Source organism: Oryza glaberrima, chromosome 3, assembly GCF_000147395.1.
Source record: "Oryza glaberrima chromosome 3, OglaRS2, whole genome shotgun sequence".
NCBI classification, from domain to species: Eukaryota; Viridiplantae; Streptophyta; class Magnoliopsida; order Poales; family Poaceae; genus Oryza; species Oryza glaberrima.
In genome coordinates this window covers 3,914,284-3,929,949 of record NC_068328.1, presented here as the reverse complement: position 1 = coordinate 3,929,949, position 15,666 = coordinate 3,914,284, and the positions used below count along the sequence as shown (strand labels likewise).

The following is a 15,666-nucleotide window of genomic DNA, read 5'->3' as shown; positions in this document are numbered from 1 at the left end:
GCCGGTGAGCACCCACATGGTGATTTCTCAGAGTTTGCAATGTACTACTATTTGATTTCTTGATGTATGGCTGCAGCAAGTTAGTAAAACAAGCTATAATTTATAATCAGGTATTTCAATCCATGTACAAGATGGTTATCTCCACTTATTTAATATTTCTTATATTATGTGCTAAGTTACATTGAGATATCTGGAAATTACTCGGTTATGTTATTTTTTAAAAAAAAAACTACCTACAAATCTCAATATTGAATATCGAATGGTTAATAAAATGTCATGTCATGAGATGTACTGATTTAGCATGAAGAAGGAAACTTATTTGACTCAAAAGAGCTAGGTTGTTGGAGGTACCAGGCTACCAGCTAATGCTATATATGTTAGGATTCTATAATGCATACATTTTTATTGTCCTCAGCATTCTTATGCATGGTAAGCAGGTCCATGTGTTTGGATGGGTCAAACAAATGGTACCATGGGTGTGGGATTCCTATTTCAGTTTTTTTTTCAGTATAATATGTCAACTGGGCAACAACATTGAATTAAAAAGATACGTGCATCTTCCTCCTTTATGCAGTTGAAATGATGCATTCTTATAGCTAGGTTTTGTTAAGAACACAACCATATGTGCAATTCAACCAACTTGCTTCCCCATCTCTCTATATCGGAGTGTACAACTGTACATATCTGTGTATAGGGATAAATTGTCACTGTTGGTGTAATACAGTTTAAAAACTAAAGGTTTGATCTACAAACCTTGTGCATCTTAAATTATTTATTTTACTTTTGAGCAAACTGCCTTGGTCTCTGCAGCTCTATGAAAGATGAAGCATAGGAATTTGGCAAGAATAGCATATATCATGTTCATGATCTCTTCTAGCACATACTTATAATTATTTCTGAACTATCGATATCTTCATATTTGGAACCTCAAATTAACTGTTTGTCACATCATGCCCTCATTGTAGCCAACTGCATATACTGTTCCTTTTGCGCCGAAACAAGATGATAGAAGCACAATTTGTTAGTAAACTACTAATACCATCCATCTTATATTCTCTTTAAAGCTCAAAATGCATCGGATAACTGTTAGTCCAGTGAAACATATCTCCATTATCTAACTTATTGTTCTATTTCTACTGGACCATATATTCCAGCAACATTTGACAAAATTAATGGCATATGTCTTTGTTATGTGGTGCTTCAGATTCATATAGCTTGATATATATAGCCTTCTGGTAATTTACATAGGCGCTAATCTTTAGTTGTAAACTAGAGCATATCATAGTGTTGACACCGTTAACACTTAACACATAGATACCAATTTATGTGTAAAATATTAATCTTAGAACATACGTAGTAGATACTAAACTTTAGGTGTAAATTAGCACTTGGCAAACTGGTTTTCCCAAAGGAGCAATCAAAGCGGTGTGACATATAAACTGATTAGTAACCGGTGGTGTGACAAGCAAAGATGTTTCAGCAATAATAACATAGCTAAAGCATGTATACCTTGCAGTACTTTTTGGGCAAAAGAAGCCAGTTCTATTACTGAAGTACACTCTTCGATTTAACTGTTCTATTACTGAGGTACTCTTCGATTTTGTGGTTGACTGTAACGGTAATGCTAATACTTGACATAATTAGGTAGAGCTCTGAGGAGCTGCATGAGAGGTCAATACTTTGCTCTTATGCCCACCATTTCACCCGTGGCAACGCACGGGGTACCGGCTAGTTTCTCTAGTTTTCCTTTGCCTTAAAGGAGCCCTAGATCTTGTTTGGGATGGTTCAAATTACTGCCAATTCCCGAGGATGTGCAAAATCCTGACCGAACTGTCGTTATGTAGATTTATTGGTGATTTTTTGAGGATTAATCATCTCAACTTCTCGAGTCAGCGAAGGCCTCCCACATGATTTTAGATTTTCAATGACAATAACTATATCTTGATTGAATTTTAAACATAATTAGTACCACCAAGTACTGACTCCCCTTAGTAAATAAATATTTAGATTTCTAACTCCACCGTTGTTCTTATGTGTGGCTTTGACTGTTTGAGCTACAGATAATGAGCCCAAAAAAAAAACTAATAAAGGAGCAACTCTAAAAAAAGTCTTTATATTCTGTGACAGAGTAATAAACGAAGCAACCAAATATAATTCATGAATAAAACTTTTGTATTTGTATTACCAGCGGCTTTAAAGTTAATATAAAAAACTCAAAAAGTATCAACTGTATTTTTTTAAACAACCCATATAAGATAGTACGATATTTTTATTTATATAGCAGAAAAAAAATACAAGACCTGGGAAACTATATTTATGGAAAAAAATACTACACCCCACATATACGTCTTATCCTGCTACTGAAAACAAAATAACATCCTATAGGAAATGTAACAACGTAACAATTATGCCTGACAAGCTTGAGACGCTAATTAACCTACACCCCCCCCCCCCCCCCCCCTAAACAAAAACCGAAGCAAAGGCCAGATTATCCACTCCAACGAAGAAAAATATGTCAAATATTAGGCCTTGCTTAGTTTCTAAATTTTTTTCCCCAAAAATATCATATCAAATATTTAGACAAATGCATGGAGCATTTAATTTTTACCTATTATAAAAGTTTAAGATGTTTTTGTCCAGAAAATTTCGTACGTCACTCGCCTGATTTTTCTCCCTCACGCGTTCCGTCCGATTTTTTTTTTCACACGTGGTTTTTTTCTCTGGTTTTTTTCCACCCGATCTTTTTTGGTCGTGACTTTTAGATCCGTTTTTTCCATCGCCTGTTGCACACGTTTTTTTTCTTTTTTTTTCAATCCGAATATCTTAGATCCGTTTTTTTCCTTTTTTCCATCGTTGCTTTTTTTTTGTCAATTTGGATATCTTTTCTGCCACGGTTTTTCTATTGCGCATGTGCTAAGGCTTCCGAGCTTTTATCCACCTGGTTTATTTTTTTTTTGTCATCGGGCAGAACCTAGCATAGTCCCACATCAATCTGCCCCACCACGTCAATATGCCTTTTTCCCCTTCTGCCTTATCATTTTTGCCATGATTTTCAGTTCCAAGTCGGCTTTAATTCGTCAGATTTAGTCTCCATTTAACAATTGCTGATGATGGCTGGCCAACGAGTTTTCCAAGCCGTTTTAAAACCCTCAATCAATTCTGATGGCTCTAGAAATGTGGAGTACAGGCCATCTTACGAAGGTTAAAGATCACATTTGATTGTGTGAGCCAAGTCTGGGAGGTCGACAAAGACTCGGCTGTATTTGATGGGTAGGATGCCTTCGGCATCTACAGGCACGATACCGTCTTTCGGAGGTTGAAGATTGCATTTGATTGTGCGAGCTAGGTTTACAGCTACACTTATAAGCTAGGCCAAAGAGAGGCCGGCCGAGCGGAAAGAGACAACAACCAGAGCTAAAACTGAAAAGGAAGAAAGGGATGGATTTTCGGCCCAGAACCAACGAAGAAGTATAATGCACAGTGATAAAAACGTCTTTAATTACCCGTTGCAACGCACGGGCTTTTTTTTCTAGTATAGATAAAATGAAAAACTAATTGCACGGTTAAGGGGGAAATTGCGAGACGAATCTTTTGAGCCTAATTAGTCCATGGTTAGCCATAAGTGCTACAGTAACCCACATGTGCTAATGATGGATTAATTAGACTCAAAAGATTCGTCTCGTGGTTTCCAGGCAAGTTATAAAATTAGTTTTTTTATTCGTGTTCGAAAATCCCTTCCGACATCTGGTCAAACATCCGACGTTTTCGCGAACTACACAGGCTATTAGGAGATTGACTTCGCATGATCTGACGGCTATGAAGCGACCAGCACTGCGACGCGGCCACTCCCCCCGTCCCACTCCCATAGCCCGAGTCGGACCCTCGAGTCCGGCTCGACCGAAACTGCAGCGAGACTCCGACCCGGACCCCCTCCACTCTTCTTCTTGCGCAATAAGAAGAAGCCGCCGTCGCGTGCGTCTATTTTCTATTTTTGGTTTATTTTGCCTCCCCAACCAAGCACAAACACAAGCCTCGCCGTATTCTCTCGGAGCAAAGCGAACGGGAAACCCCACCCGCGGCGGCGAGAAATCCGGCGACGATGAGCCGCGGCACGGGCGCCGGCTACGACCGCCACATCACCATCTTCTCCCCGGAGGGCCGCCTCTACCAAGTCGGTGCGTGGTCTCCCCCCTTACTAAAACCCTAGCCTCGCCCGCCCTCGTTTTTCCCCGCTCGAGGTTAGATCTGCTTTTTTTGTGATGTTGGGAGGGTGATCTGATCTGGTTTGATCTGGTGTTTTGGTGTTGTGCAGAGTACGCGTTCAAGGCGGTGAAGTCGGCGGGGGTGACGTCGATCGGCGTCCGCGGCAAGGACTCCGTCTGCGTCGTCACACAGAAGAAAGTGCCGGTGAGTTCTCTTCGCTTCGATCTAAAAAGATCGCGGCTTTATGCTGTTTATACGGCGATTAGAGACCAGGAGAGGAGACTGATTTGTCTTGCTCCTTGTGATGTGATTCTGATTTTGCAGGACAAGTTGCTGGACCAGACGAGCGTCACGCACTTGTTCCCGATCACCAAGTACATCGGTCTGCTCGCCACTGGCCTCACAGGTTTGTTTGCTCTGCAGCTTTGCTTCACTGTATATAACTAGTGTTATGTTTTTGTGCGTGTTGATGATGAAGAAAAAGTTGTTTTTTTTTTTGTGTGTGTCTTAGGTTTAAGATTAAGTTATTCCAGATATCAATTTTGAGATAGATGCTGTGGAAATAGACCACCCACAGTGATTTTGCCGGTTAATTTTGCGATGATGCTAGAGCTTTATATAGGGCATGGTTCTCCTGGTTGTTTTGGGTTGTACATGAGGCACTGGATGGTATATCAGTATGTTTAGCTCTGTTTGTTTTAACTCTTAGGGCAATGGTAGAAAGCACTGCCCTTTTTCTTTTGGGGACTGCGAAAACACCACAAAATTTGGATCAAATGCAAGCATACCATATTAATTAAGCTCTTTCATATTTGCCATCAGTTTCCTTATGAAGGCTCTTGCTTTCTAGTAGTATATATGTTGTAGCATTAGGTTCCACATAATTTGTTCTGCTAGTGATAATTTGGCATTGAGACCATATTTTCTTATTTTGTTTTTCCTGAATACCTTCATTCTTCATTGATCATAAACTTTGTTTTCCTTTTTCTGTTTTTCAGCTGATGCAAGGTCCTTAGTCTACCAAGCAAGGAATGAGGCAGCTGAATTCCGTTTCAAATGGGGCTACGAGATGCCCGTAGACGTATTAGCAAAATGGTATCATGTCTCATCCTTAAGTTCTCTATTTGTGAAAATAGGGTTGTGGTTGAATATATGATCTTTGCATTTCTTATAACAAAGTGATAGCTAACTTTTCTGGTTTATGTTTCAGGATAGCAGACAAAGCACAAGTCTACACGCAGCATGCCTACATGAGGCCCCTTGGAGTAGGTTCGTATCATCAAGTGACCTATTGTTCCATTGGCTTCTGTTCTATAGTTAATGTTAAACCAATCAGCTTGGATCTTATTTGCCCTCCATATTCATTTTCTTTTGGTATATATTCCACAGTTGCTATGGTCTTGGGCTATGACGAAGAGAAAAACGCTCAACTATTCAAATGTGACCCGGCAGGTCACTTCTTTGGACATAAGGTATACACAGTTTCTGTATGCTTCATTAGAGTGTTAAACTATATTTCCTTTTTCATTCTGTAGTTCACTTATCAGCTGAACGAATGTTGAGCCTTCTGTCTTTTGTTGGACGATTAGAAATTTGTTTCCTTTAACACCTGGTATTCTATTCTCAGGCAACTAGCGCCGGTCTTAAGGAGCAGGAAGCAATAAATTTTCTGGAGAAGAAAATGAAGGATGACCCACAGTTCTCCTACGAGGAAACTGTCCAGGTAAACATTGCGAGGTCTTTTTCCAGTCATTTACTTTTGTTCTTACTGGATTATTATTTGCTAATTTTGTCCTATGATCCCAGATTGCAATTTCTGCATTGCAATCAGTTCTTCAGGAAGATTTCAAGGCCACCGAGATTGAGGTATGCTGTTGTTTATACGCAAGTCTTTTCTGAAAGTTTTTTTAGTTCTGCTTCGCTGTGCTTATCAGATAAACTATTGTTTGGCAGGTCGGTGTTGTGAGGAAAGATGATCGTGTTTTCAGAGCACTCACGACAGAGGAGATCGATCAGCACCTAACAGCCATAAGTGAGCGCGACTGAGCTACAATGAAGTTGGACATGTCACTGCTTCACACTGCACTCTAGTCTTTCAGCAGTGTCATTTTATTTCATGTTCAGCCAAGAAACATTCAGTGAACCATTTCATGTAACTCCAAAAAACAGTCATCAGCTTTACTTGTTGGATCATCCTCTATCGTTGTGGTTGAATTTACTACGATTTACTTGTATGCTGCTTGCATTTGTTGCGACCTTGAGCTATTCGCCATTTTGCCCTTTCTCATCTTTGCTAAAGTTGCTAGCAACAAAAAAGAAATGCACGAACCGGTTGAACAGTGCTATACGCACTAAAAAGAAAAATCTTGCAAAGAAAGTTGTCAACCATTTTGATTTTAAACGAAGATTCAATCATGGTGTGTCGCGTCATGTATTACTTTTGCAAATCTGCACGCAAATCAGCTGATTCCAGTCCAAATAGCATCCTGCATCGCATGCGTGTTAGATTGGAACGAGCAGCTAGGGACGCCACATTGAAAGAACATATCGCCTAATTCCGCAAATTTTACAACGTGTTTTGCTGACAAAAAAAAAGCCTTGCTATACGAATATTACAACAGCTATTTCAAATTTCTATTCTGCTAGTACTACTCATCTCTGCCATATACAGTAGTACAGGGGTCAATTCTTTTTTGTTCCTCCTCTTTTTTTTCTTCTTCTTCTTTCAAAGGTGTACACAAACATGATGAGCCTACCATCCTGTTACTTCACTGTAACAGGACACGGAAAAGGCCCGGCTGTGCCTGCGTATACTGAATGCCGTGCTCCAGGAGGTACTGCTCGACGGCGGCGGTCAGCCTCGCCGGAGTACGTGTGCTTGATATTATGATCACCTGGAGACGACGGCCTGTGGATCGAGCAATCTTCCGCCGGTTGTTGAGCTCATAGTTCAGGACGTGTATCGCCTCGCTTACGTGAAGACCACACAGGTCAATTGGGGTATTTTGCTCCTGAACCAGGCCTTGAAATTCTGGCATTTGAAATCTGGTAAAGCCATGGAATGGATTAGAACTTTCATCATATGGTAAGAAACAGAAAGATAGAATCTTAAACAGATAGAGCATGTTGTAGGAACTACTACACCGTATTCAGACAAGGAGTGCACGCTTGCAAACTCAAGCAACTTGCTCGGTATGCAAACCTACCTTAGCAGTTCAAAAGGAAATAATATATTACACTAGTAGTGCAAAGGCCTGGCTAGTTATTGTTGAATCAGAATTAAAAACCTCTTAGTAGTAACCTGAATTCATGCTACCTGTACGACCTGTTATGACATTATCTAGGTAATTTTCATGTCCTAGTGTTATTCGAAAGTCCAAATAGTAATACAAGTTCTCAACAAGGCAAAAAATGCAAGTGTATGCATTGTTTTAAATTCTCTCATTGAAAAGGATTGACAAATGCAATCAGAATCATTTTCATGAGCAGGTGTGTTGATGTCTCATGATACACATTATATCAACATATACTCCCTCCATCCCACAAAAAACAAACCTAGGACTGGATGTGACATATCCTAGTACAATGAATCTGAACTAGGATATGTCATATCCAGTCCTAGGTTTGTGGAATGGAGGGAGTAAGAATTTATATAAACGATAATTCTATTAATAGGTGATGATGTCAATGGGATTAGCGTCTAACCTTTGGCGATATACATCTCTAGCCTTTTCCTGAGCTAGTCTGCTTTGCAAATTGTAAAGCTCCTTGATGTTTAGTTCCTTTGCTAAAGGATTGGCACCAGTTAAAAGAACCTGCCTATCCTGTCAAAAGTTTGAATGCATAGCAGCGGACTGTGAGCGAATACATTAAAAGAACCAAGAAAAAGTAAGTTGTTTACATAACTCAAGGTATCTTCCTGAGGCATAATATTTGAGTACTATAAACAACAATTCCAAAACCATATCTAATATTCATGTATTGTCAATAAAATCCAATGAATAATCTTGTGCCACCATCACCCCCCCCCCCCCCCCCCCAAAAAAAAAAAAAAGTCATACCAAATTGGATTTGAAAACTAGTCATATAACATATAAGCCTACCACATCACCAAAAGAACTCATTCTGTGAAATATTTGATACAGAGCACTTTTTTGTCACATTGACAAGATATGAAGTAGTTTTCTTGCTAGTATTTTTATGTTACCAACCATGTAACTCAATTACAACTTTTTAGGGCTTATCTTGAAAATAGAAATAGTGATGAATATTAAATTTTTTTGCTTGATGATTACTAATATTGTCGATACTTACAACCTTAGTCCCATTAAAATAGAATAATAATACTGTCAATATTTATTTAACAACATGCTCACATGCACAATAATTTGGTTTTAAAATATGTAACAATAATTTAGTATCGAAAAGTAGAGCATATGCACCTGTTCCAGAAGCGCATGCCGTAGGCTTGCAAAATCATGAGCTTCATCCTTTGATTCCAAAAACATGTTTGCTGTCATCACAGACAAGTTCAACCATAAGGTAAATAGGCATGTATGCTGTGATAGGTCCATGAAAAAACATGCATTATAATTCAACACTACCCGCAGTATCAGCTTCAAGCCAAGCAGGTCCTGTTTGAACTCCAGCTATATTTTGCAGGGTGTTGTTTGAGACTATGTCATGATTGCCATTGAATGAGCTTGCCATGAACTGAGAGCCTCTGCTTGAACCAAGACCAGAAACAGGCAAATTAGTTGTATTGTACCTCCCCCTAGGAGCATCCAGAGAAATATGTTCCCGACCAGCTGAAGGGGAAAGTATATCATCTGCGAGTACAGCTGAGTGGGATCTATATGTATTGTTTGCCAGACCAAAAGCTTCTTTGTTATAGTTTGCAAGACCATTTTGACCATATGATGCTGGTGATGGAGGACTTGAATGTCCAAACGACAGTGACCTCAGATTCTGATTGAGTCGTCCATCAACTTTATTCTGCTAATGAACATATGATAATATTAAATAAATGCTTGAAGCAGACATCATGCATGTAATCATATCTTAGTCATTCCCATCAAGCATGGCCAAATGGAAGAAAATCGTCAACAGACATGGCCGCGACATGGTATTTCCAAGCAAATATTTCTTGAACTTATAGTAAAAAAGTAGGGGAGTTTCGCTAAGAGACTAATCTGATCCAGAATGAATGAGACTGATTAAGTCTCGGACACTATGTTGATGATTCAACCACTTCTATGTGGTATCTAAAACAGAGAACCAACAGTGGCATTGTTGTTATATCAGTTTCTATAATGAATGGGCTCAAGAAATAATCCTCGCTCATCATAGTCATCTACATATAGAATCCCACCTAGTTTCTAGACTATAGTCGTATTCAAAGTTGAATGCAAGTGATAATTTTGAGAACATAATGCCATTTCAGGGCTGTTCACTTCGATCTCAAAATCAACCTTACCAAATTGGTTGAGATGTGTAAAAGTTGTATTTGGTTTGCTACCTTTGCCAAGTTTTTGTGAGGAAGATTCTAGAATTACCAACTTTGGTAGTTGAGGCAATTTATGTCAATGTTGAATTGTTACCTTGCTTTGCCAAAATTTGGTAGGGTTAATTTTGGCAAGAAAGTAAACAGCCCCAGTAGAATCATAATTAGCATGGACAGTTTAAGCTGTCCAACAACAATATAATGTTCTAAATCAGTTGCCTGAGTGACTTTTATGAGAAGAAATAATTAATAGGTTGTAGATTAGGAGAATCAGTGGGTTCAAATAGTTTTCAGTCACTAGAAGTCCACCAAGCTTTTCCTTATATTAACATCAGATTGACTCAAACAAATATACTTCAAAGTCACAAATTTCAAATATCTATTTCATTCATTAAGTCTCGGACAAACACATGAGGTCATTACAGAGTGCCACCGGTTTAAAAATCAAACTGAACATATGTTCCTGATTATAAAGAGTAAAAAAACAATAATACAGCCCAGATGCCAAAAATGACATGGAATATTCAGTATTGAACGTGCAAACTTCAGTTGATTGAAGAAAAACATATCGGTGGATCATTAAATGGGGTCTCATTATTTATAGATCAGTATCATACTACAATGAGTAATAATCTGGAACTAAAAAGTGTTATAATGCTGTATACTTGTATGAATTGGGTGACAGGAAGCAAGATCCACTCAATAGTCTAGCATTCATTCAATCAAGGACTATTGCCAAATGTTCAAAGTATTGTTTTGTCAGACATCTTTGCTCAGGTTACAACTTGTCTGGAGTTGATGTAAAACCATATAGTGAAAGTAGTTTGATGGCTTTTTTTTAAAAAAAAAACAAAAGAACTATGAAGCATTTTGGTTGTTATGAAATTTTCTGTAATATATGATGAGCATGCCAGTTATGATTCATATGTAGTTCAACTGTCCAAGCCCCAAGGCACAGTTGGAGAGAGAAAAAATTGGTAGATTTAAAATTGAGATGAATATCAGAAGAAAAACAGACCTCCAGCTGACTCATGATATCCATAGTTGAGCTAAAGCTGCGCCTGCTTCCGAAGTATGCATCAGTAAGGTTTTGCACTGGAGCTCCTGAAAATTCTAAAGGTTAGGATTCATACTACTACCTTCAGTGAATAAAATTACACCCATGAAATCAACACTATACCAATGCTAGAATCTCCATTGTAATGGCTGGCATCCCTTCTGTTTGCATTGTATTGCACACCATTTCTTACTGTTTTTACCCACGGAGCCGCAGTTGGACTCATAGCGCTTGCAGTTGGACTCATAATAGTAGCTCTTGACTGTTCTTCTACATAAGTTGGGCTAGGAAACTCGATCTTTGATCGTGTGCTCAGAGTGTCCCTAATAAAAGGAGAAGCACGGTGTTGCAAATTCGATGTCTGGTTTGGAGAAAATAGTGAAGCACCAATGCTATCATTTATTGACAAGCCAGTGAGTGAAATATTATCAGGTCCAGGCATCTCATCTTGTCCCAGAACTTTGAAATCAGGGGTAATATCATCTGGAAGCTGTTCTTGCCAGTACCGATGTGCTTCTTCATCAGGGTTACTTGGTATAACAGGATCTTGTTGATCTGCAATAGTGTCTTTGGAGGATCCTGATACAGAAATCCTGGATGTGTCTGATCTATTTGAAACATCATTGATAGATCTGAGGGATGAAGGTACAAATTCTTGTGCATTTGGATTTAACGCAGTGGTCTTGTTTATCAAACTTAATGTTCTCTCTTCGATGGACATACTGATGATAAGCAGATGAAAGTCTTGCTGGAGATATTCTTCCTATTCCTATCATATAGAATTGTGCAAGGCAGTCTTAGATTCCTAGAAACAGCTGATGGTTTTGCTAGAAACAAAGATTCAAAGAAACCTAACAACTACATTTATGTGGAACTCAACTTATCCCCAATGATATTGAAGAAAAAACAGGACCATAACATTTTTAAGTCTGGTTTGGCATAGAACCTGTTGAATTATCCAACTAGATGAATGGTGGATTGCATTCGGTGCAAAATATATGCTCTAAAGTTCTTATTACATAGTTCAAGTTGATAAATGGTGAATACATCAGACAAATTGGAAATCCCATATGGTATGGAAGAATCAAGATATTGAACATTTATATATGGCCATGAAGACTGCACGTGATTATCAGAATCATACTATCAGTCTATTGCAAGTTAAAGAAAATATCCATCCTATAAGCTGCAAGTCAAACATACCAAAAGAGAATGCAAGAAAGAGAATTGGACATGTAAAAGTAAGCCCCAAGTCACACAGAAATAAACTCTTTCCCATTTTTCTGCCAGCTAAAAATGGAGACGGAAACCTGCAAATTAATCTTAGAAGTTCACATCAGAACACAAATAAGTCGACACACCAGGATTGCACTTGAGAAGACGCAAAAACAAATCAGTTGCCTACAGACAGAAACTACAGTCGCCAAGCTGGCCATCTCTGATCATCCCTTGTCGGTCAAGATGCATTCAAGACGAAATAAACTGAATGTCTGTCCATTTGATACTTTTGAATGCAAAAAGTACCAGAGCAAAAGGCATTGTCTTATGGGAGATCCAACTATGGGCAAAAGCTACTAATTGTAGCATTGTTTCTTTTAGATGATAAGCCAGATGGCCCTGCTTTTCTGAAAGCAGGTTTTAAAGAGTCACACTGGGGTTTCCAGCTTACATTTCAGCCCAAAAACATAGATCACGACAACTAATTGTAGCATTGTTACATGGGGTATCCGATAAATGGAAAAATACTGGTGACTTTAAGCATGGCATAGCTAAAAGTATGTACTTTCCTTTATCATGGAACAATCTTTGAGAAAGAAAAAGAGTGCCCATTATAAGTTCATCATCGTTGCAAGAGAACCACATTACTGTCATCACTGTCAACAGACGATGACTCAAGCAAAATAGCTAAAAACTGTTGTAATCAACAGAACTGACAGAAGAATAGCCAAAAAAAAAAACAGTAACCTTAATTGCTATCCAACGCGGAGATGACCCCATCAAACTATTATCCACCAACGCATGCATCCAGAGACATCTACTACTAAGCTAAAAAAGACACAAGGCATTAGTTTTCACACTCAAGCCACATCCGAACGATATTGATCGAGCTTGTACAGTCCTTCCATGAAGAAGTCAATCGAACGTAACAGTAACACTAAGCAGTAAGAACATAAATTACTGAATTGGGGAGACCTCGTTAGTCCAAAAATGGTGACCACTCACACGCCCCGAATCTAACCACCAAAATACCAGTTTGATCCAACGAAAAACCACCTAGAGCGATGCGTAAGCAGCATTTGGCAACTTGGAGCCCAACGAAATCAACCGCAAAAACTAGCTAAATTCAGCAACTCTTATCAAAATCAATCCACAAAAACCCCCATGCGCGCAGACCAAGCGCACCAAAGCCCAATTCAATGCATCGACAAATCATCTACAGCGATCTAGAACCATCGGCGCCCTCACCTCCCGCGAGATCGACGAACCGATAAATCCAGAGGACTCCCAACCCACTCGCACACGTACGACACGCCCTTCTAGAAGCTCCCACTCCCCCCGACCGCCACCTACCACTCCGGCGGCGCACCACCACGCATCAGCCCCCTCAAGTGTATAATTCTACCTGGACCGCGCGATTCCAGAAGCTTCTAGAAGGATCGGAGATCTCACCTGCGCCTTATTTCCTCCTCCTCCTCCTCTCCTCTCGCCCAAAGTTTTTTTTCTCTTCTCTCCTTTTCTGCGGCGATTTTTTTTAGCTCGCTCTCTCTATCACTTCTTGTTCGCTGTGTTGACTCGTAGCCTTATATTATTCGTGGACGCGATAGGATCCCACGGGCGCCTCCCGGCCGTCCGATCGGCCCCTGCGCGCGCATCCGGCCGTCGGTCGCCCCGGCTAAAGCGTACTACCTCTGGAGCTAAACCGAACCCCGCGGCGGCTGACATGTGGGGCCCGCACGTGAAATGGCGACTCCTGTGGCGTGTTTGTTTGTCCCGTGAGGGAAGCCGTGGGCCCCACCTGTCTATGCGCTGGGGCCCGCGCGGGGGCGCTGTACCGGCCTGTACGTGAGCCGTGCGACTGATCCGTGGGGCCCCACGTGTAGTGGGACCCACATGTCATGGTAGGTGTTGTACTTTTGTGATTTTTTTTTTTGTGTTCGGGTTAGCATCGTGCGCGCTGTTCGAGGGTGCGAGGTGGAGGAGCGAATACTTTGTGGCGAATGATTCTTTGGTTGCATGGGATTTTGTGGTCCTCGGTGCGTCTCTCTAGGTGAGGACAAACAAACAGCCAAACTGTTTTTTTTTTAATTATTTCCTTGTCCTTTCAGATGCGATTTCTTATCAGAAAAGTACAGAACAACCTATACGCTCTTTGGTTACACTTGCATTTGCAGATTTGCTGCAGCATCATGGTCAATCAGCACGCAAATTTACGACAAGTATGTGTAGAATTTACAGAACAATTTGGCGACAGAACAACCTAGTATTGTTTTGTTGAGGTCCATCTGAACTCCGAAGGTTTACCATTTCTGAGGCTCTGATGAACTCTGAATTCTGAACCAGGGGTTTGGCAACAATCAGAGGCTGAGAGCCACCTGTATGAGCTTGCCAACATCTGTGTGGCAACTGGCAACTCAGATTTCTATTGGCTGGCCTTCTGTTCATGCCTGTCTTAATAAAGGGTAGGCATAAGAGCACCCGCAATGGTAAAGTAAGGTGCTCTCTATAAAACATGTATATCTCAGCAATAAACTAAATTAATAGTAAATCATCTCAATAGTATGTCTACATGGGTATCTATAGCTCTCTAATCTATTGCCTCGTTTTTCTCTATAGACTATCTCCAGGTTAGTAGATAGCTTTGTTCTCTCTCTTCATTTAATCTCTTCCAAGTAGGGAAATATGCTGACATAGATCTCTTATAGAGAGCTTATAGATAATCATTGTAGATGCACTAAGATATTGCTGGCGCATCTATTCTTCATTGGATCACATTATTTTGTTCTAGAACCATTCAATTCAGGAGGGGATGCGAAAACTCGGTAAAAATCGAGATTGTGGATCAAGTTGTTTTTGTTGATGTAAATGTCCTAAAGCCAGGAAAAAAGAGACAGAGCTTTCCTGAACAGAAAGTGTCCCCGTCCGAAAAGAGATGGTTCAGACTTCAGAAACTTCAGAGAATTACCAGTAAATTGTTTCTGACCGGTAGAGTCACCGGAAATTGTTAGCAACCAATTCTGGACAAACACAATCGAATTGGCAAATTGGAAATTTGCCGCTAGTACAGAAGCAGTTAAACTGACTTTGCAGCTCTTAGTACTTCGGACACCTCACACACGCACAAAAAGCGACCATAGCGCGGTTCACATTACCTGGCGAATTTCGATTGGACGCGCCGTAATCTGCAGTTTTTTAGCGTGGCAAAGGCATCCAAAAGCTAGTAGAGTACTCCACTTCAGAAAGCATCACGAGCACGATACGGTGTTCAGATCATGCCGTAAAGCTTTGGTATGTCATATATTATATATAGTGTCGTTTTGGTATATCACATCAAATATTATATAGAGTGCCGTATGATGTGTTTGGACACTAATTAAAAAAATAATTACAGAATCCGTCAGTAAACAGTGGGATGAATTATTAAACCTAATTAATCCGTCATTAGAAAATGTTTACTGTGGCATCACATTGTCAAATCATAGAGCAATTAGGCTTAAAAGATTCGTCTAGCAAATTAGTCGTAATCTGTGTAATAAATTATTTTTTAACCTATATTTAATACTTCACGAAGGTATTCAAACATTCGATGTGGTAGGGTAAAAAATTTTGGGTTGGGACCGCATAATGAGAGCAGTAAGCGAGCTGTCCAAAAGAGCAAGTTTAAGCAAAAGCTGTCCAAGCTGTG

General features: G+C 39.9%; 2 protein-coding genes across 6 annotated transcripts; one reads left to right on the top strand and one right to left on the bottom strand.

Moving 5' to 3' along the window:
• Positions 1-3,981: 3,981 nt before the first annotated feature.
• LOC127766085 (proteasome subunit alpha type-6) lies at positions 3,982-6,464 on the top strand. 2 transcript variants are annotated; one of them, XM_052291118.1, is made up of 9 exons: positions 3,983-4,175; positions 4,313-4,407; positions 4,528-4,609; positions 5,202-5,298; positions 5,414-5,472; positions 5,593-5,675; positions 5,831-5,926; positions 6,010-6,069; positions 6,157-6,464. In XM_052291118.1, exons 1-9 carry the CDS (start codon positions 4,100-4,102, stop codon positions 6,247-6,249), a joined length of 741 nt encoding a protein of 246 aa, XP_052147078.1. In that variant the 5' UTR covers positions 3,983-4,099; the 3' UTR covers positions 6,250-6,464. The 2 variants fall into 2 exon arrangements, with proteins under 2 accessions (XP_052147077.1, XP_052147078.1); XM_052291117.1 differs by having other exon boundaries at positions 3,982-4,175; positions 4,313-4,609.
• Positions 6,465-6,737: 273 nt separating this feature from the next.
• On the bottom strand, positions 6,738-13,534 carry LOC127766084 (polyadenylate-binding protein-interacting protein 7-like). Of its 4 annotated transcripts, XM_052291115.1 has the most exons (8): positions 13,434-13,524; positions 12,729-12,809; positions 10,887-11,532; positions 10,725-10,810; positions 8,808-9,198; positions 8,646-8,716; positions 7,909-8,027; positions 6,738-7,248 (listed from the first exon to the last, which is right to left on the bottom strand). In XM_052291115.1, exons 3-8 carry the CDS (start codon positions 11,482-11,484, stop codon positions 6,972-6,974), a joined length of 1,542 nt encoding a protein of 513 aa, XP_052147075.1. In that variant the 5' UTR covers positions 11,485-11,532; positions 12,729-12,809; positions 13,434-13,524; the 3' UTR covers positions 6,738-6,971. The 4 variants fall into 4 exon arrangements, with proteins under 4 accessions (XP_052147075.1, XP_052147074.1, XP_052147073.1 ...); XM_052291114.1 differs by lacking the exon at positions 12,729-12,809 and having other exon boundaries at positions 13,230-13,534; XM_052291113.1 differs by lacking the exon at positions 12,729-12,809 and having other exon boundaries at positions 13,434-13,534.
• Between the last annotated feature and the right edge of the window lie 2,132 nt (positions 13,535-15,666).

What these genes read in the sequence shown, in the direction of transcription:
- LOC127766084 (XM_052291114.1), bottom strand. Translation starts at nt 11,484, where the DNA reads ATGTCCATCGAAGAGAGAACATTAAGTTTGATAAACAAGACCACTGCG. An exon ending in CAATGGAGATTCTAGCATTG is followed by an intron (nt 10,811 to 10,886) that starts GTATAGTGTTGA and finishes TAGAATTTTCAG; the next exon opens with GAGCTCCAGTGCAAAACCTT. An exon ending in AGAGATGTATATCGCCAAAG is followed by an intron (nt 7,249 to 7,908) that starts GTTAGACGCTAA and finishes TGGCTTTACCAG; the next exon opens with ATTTCAAATGCCAGAATTTC.
- LOC127766085 (XM_052291117.1), top strand. Translation starts at nt 4,100, where the DNA reads ATGAGCCGCGGCACGGGCGCCGGCTACGACCGCCACATCACCATCTTC. An exon ending in GGGCCGCCTCTACCAAGTCG is followed by an intron (nt 4,176 to 4,312) that starts GTGCGTGGTCTC and finishes GGTGTTGTGCAG; the next exon opens with AGTACGCGTTCAAGGCGGTG. An exon ending in GTCACTTCTTTGGACATAAG is followed by an intron (nt 5,676 to 5,830) that starts GTATACACAGTT and finishes TTCTATTCTCAG; the next exon opens with GCAACTAGCGCCGGTCTTAA.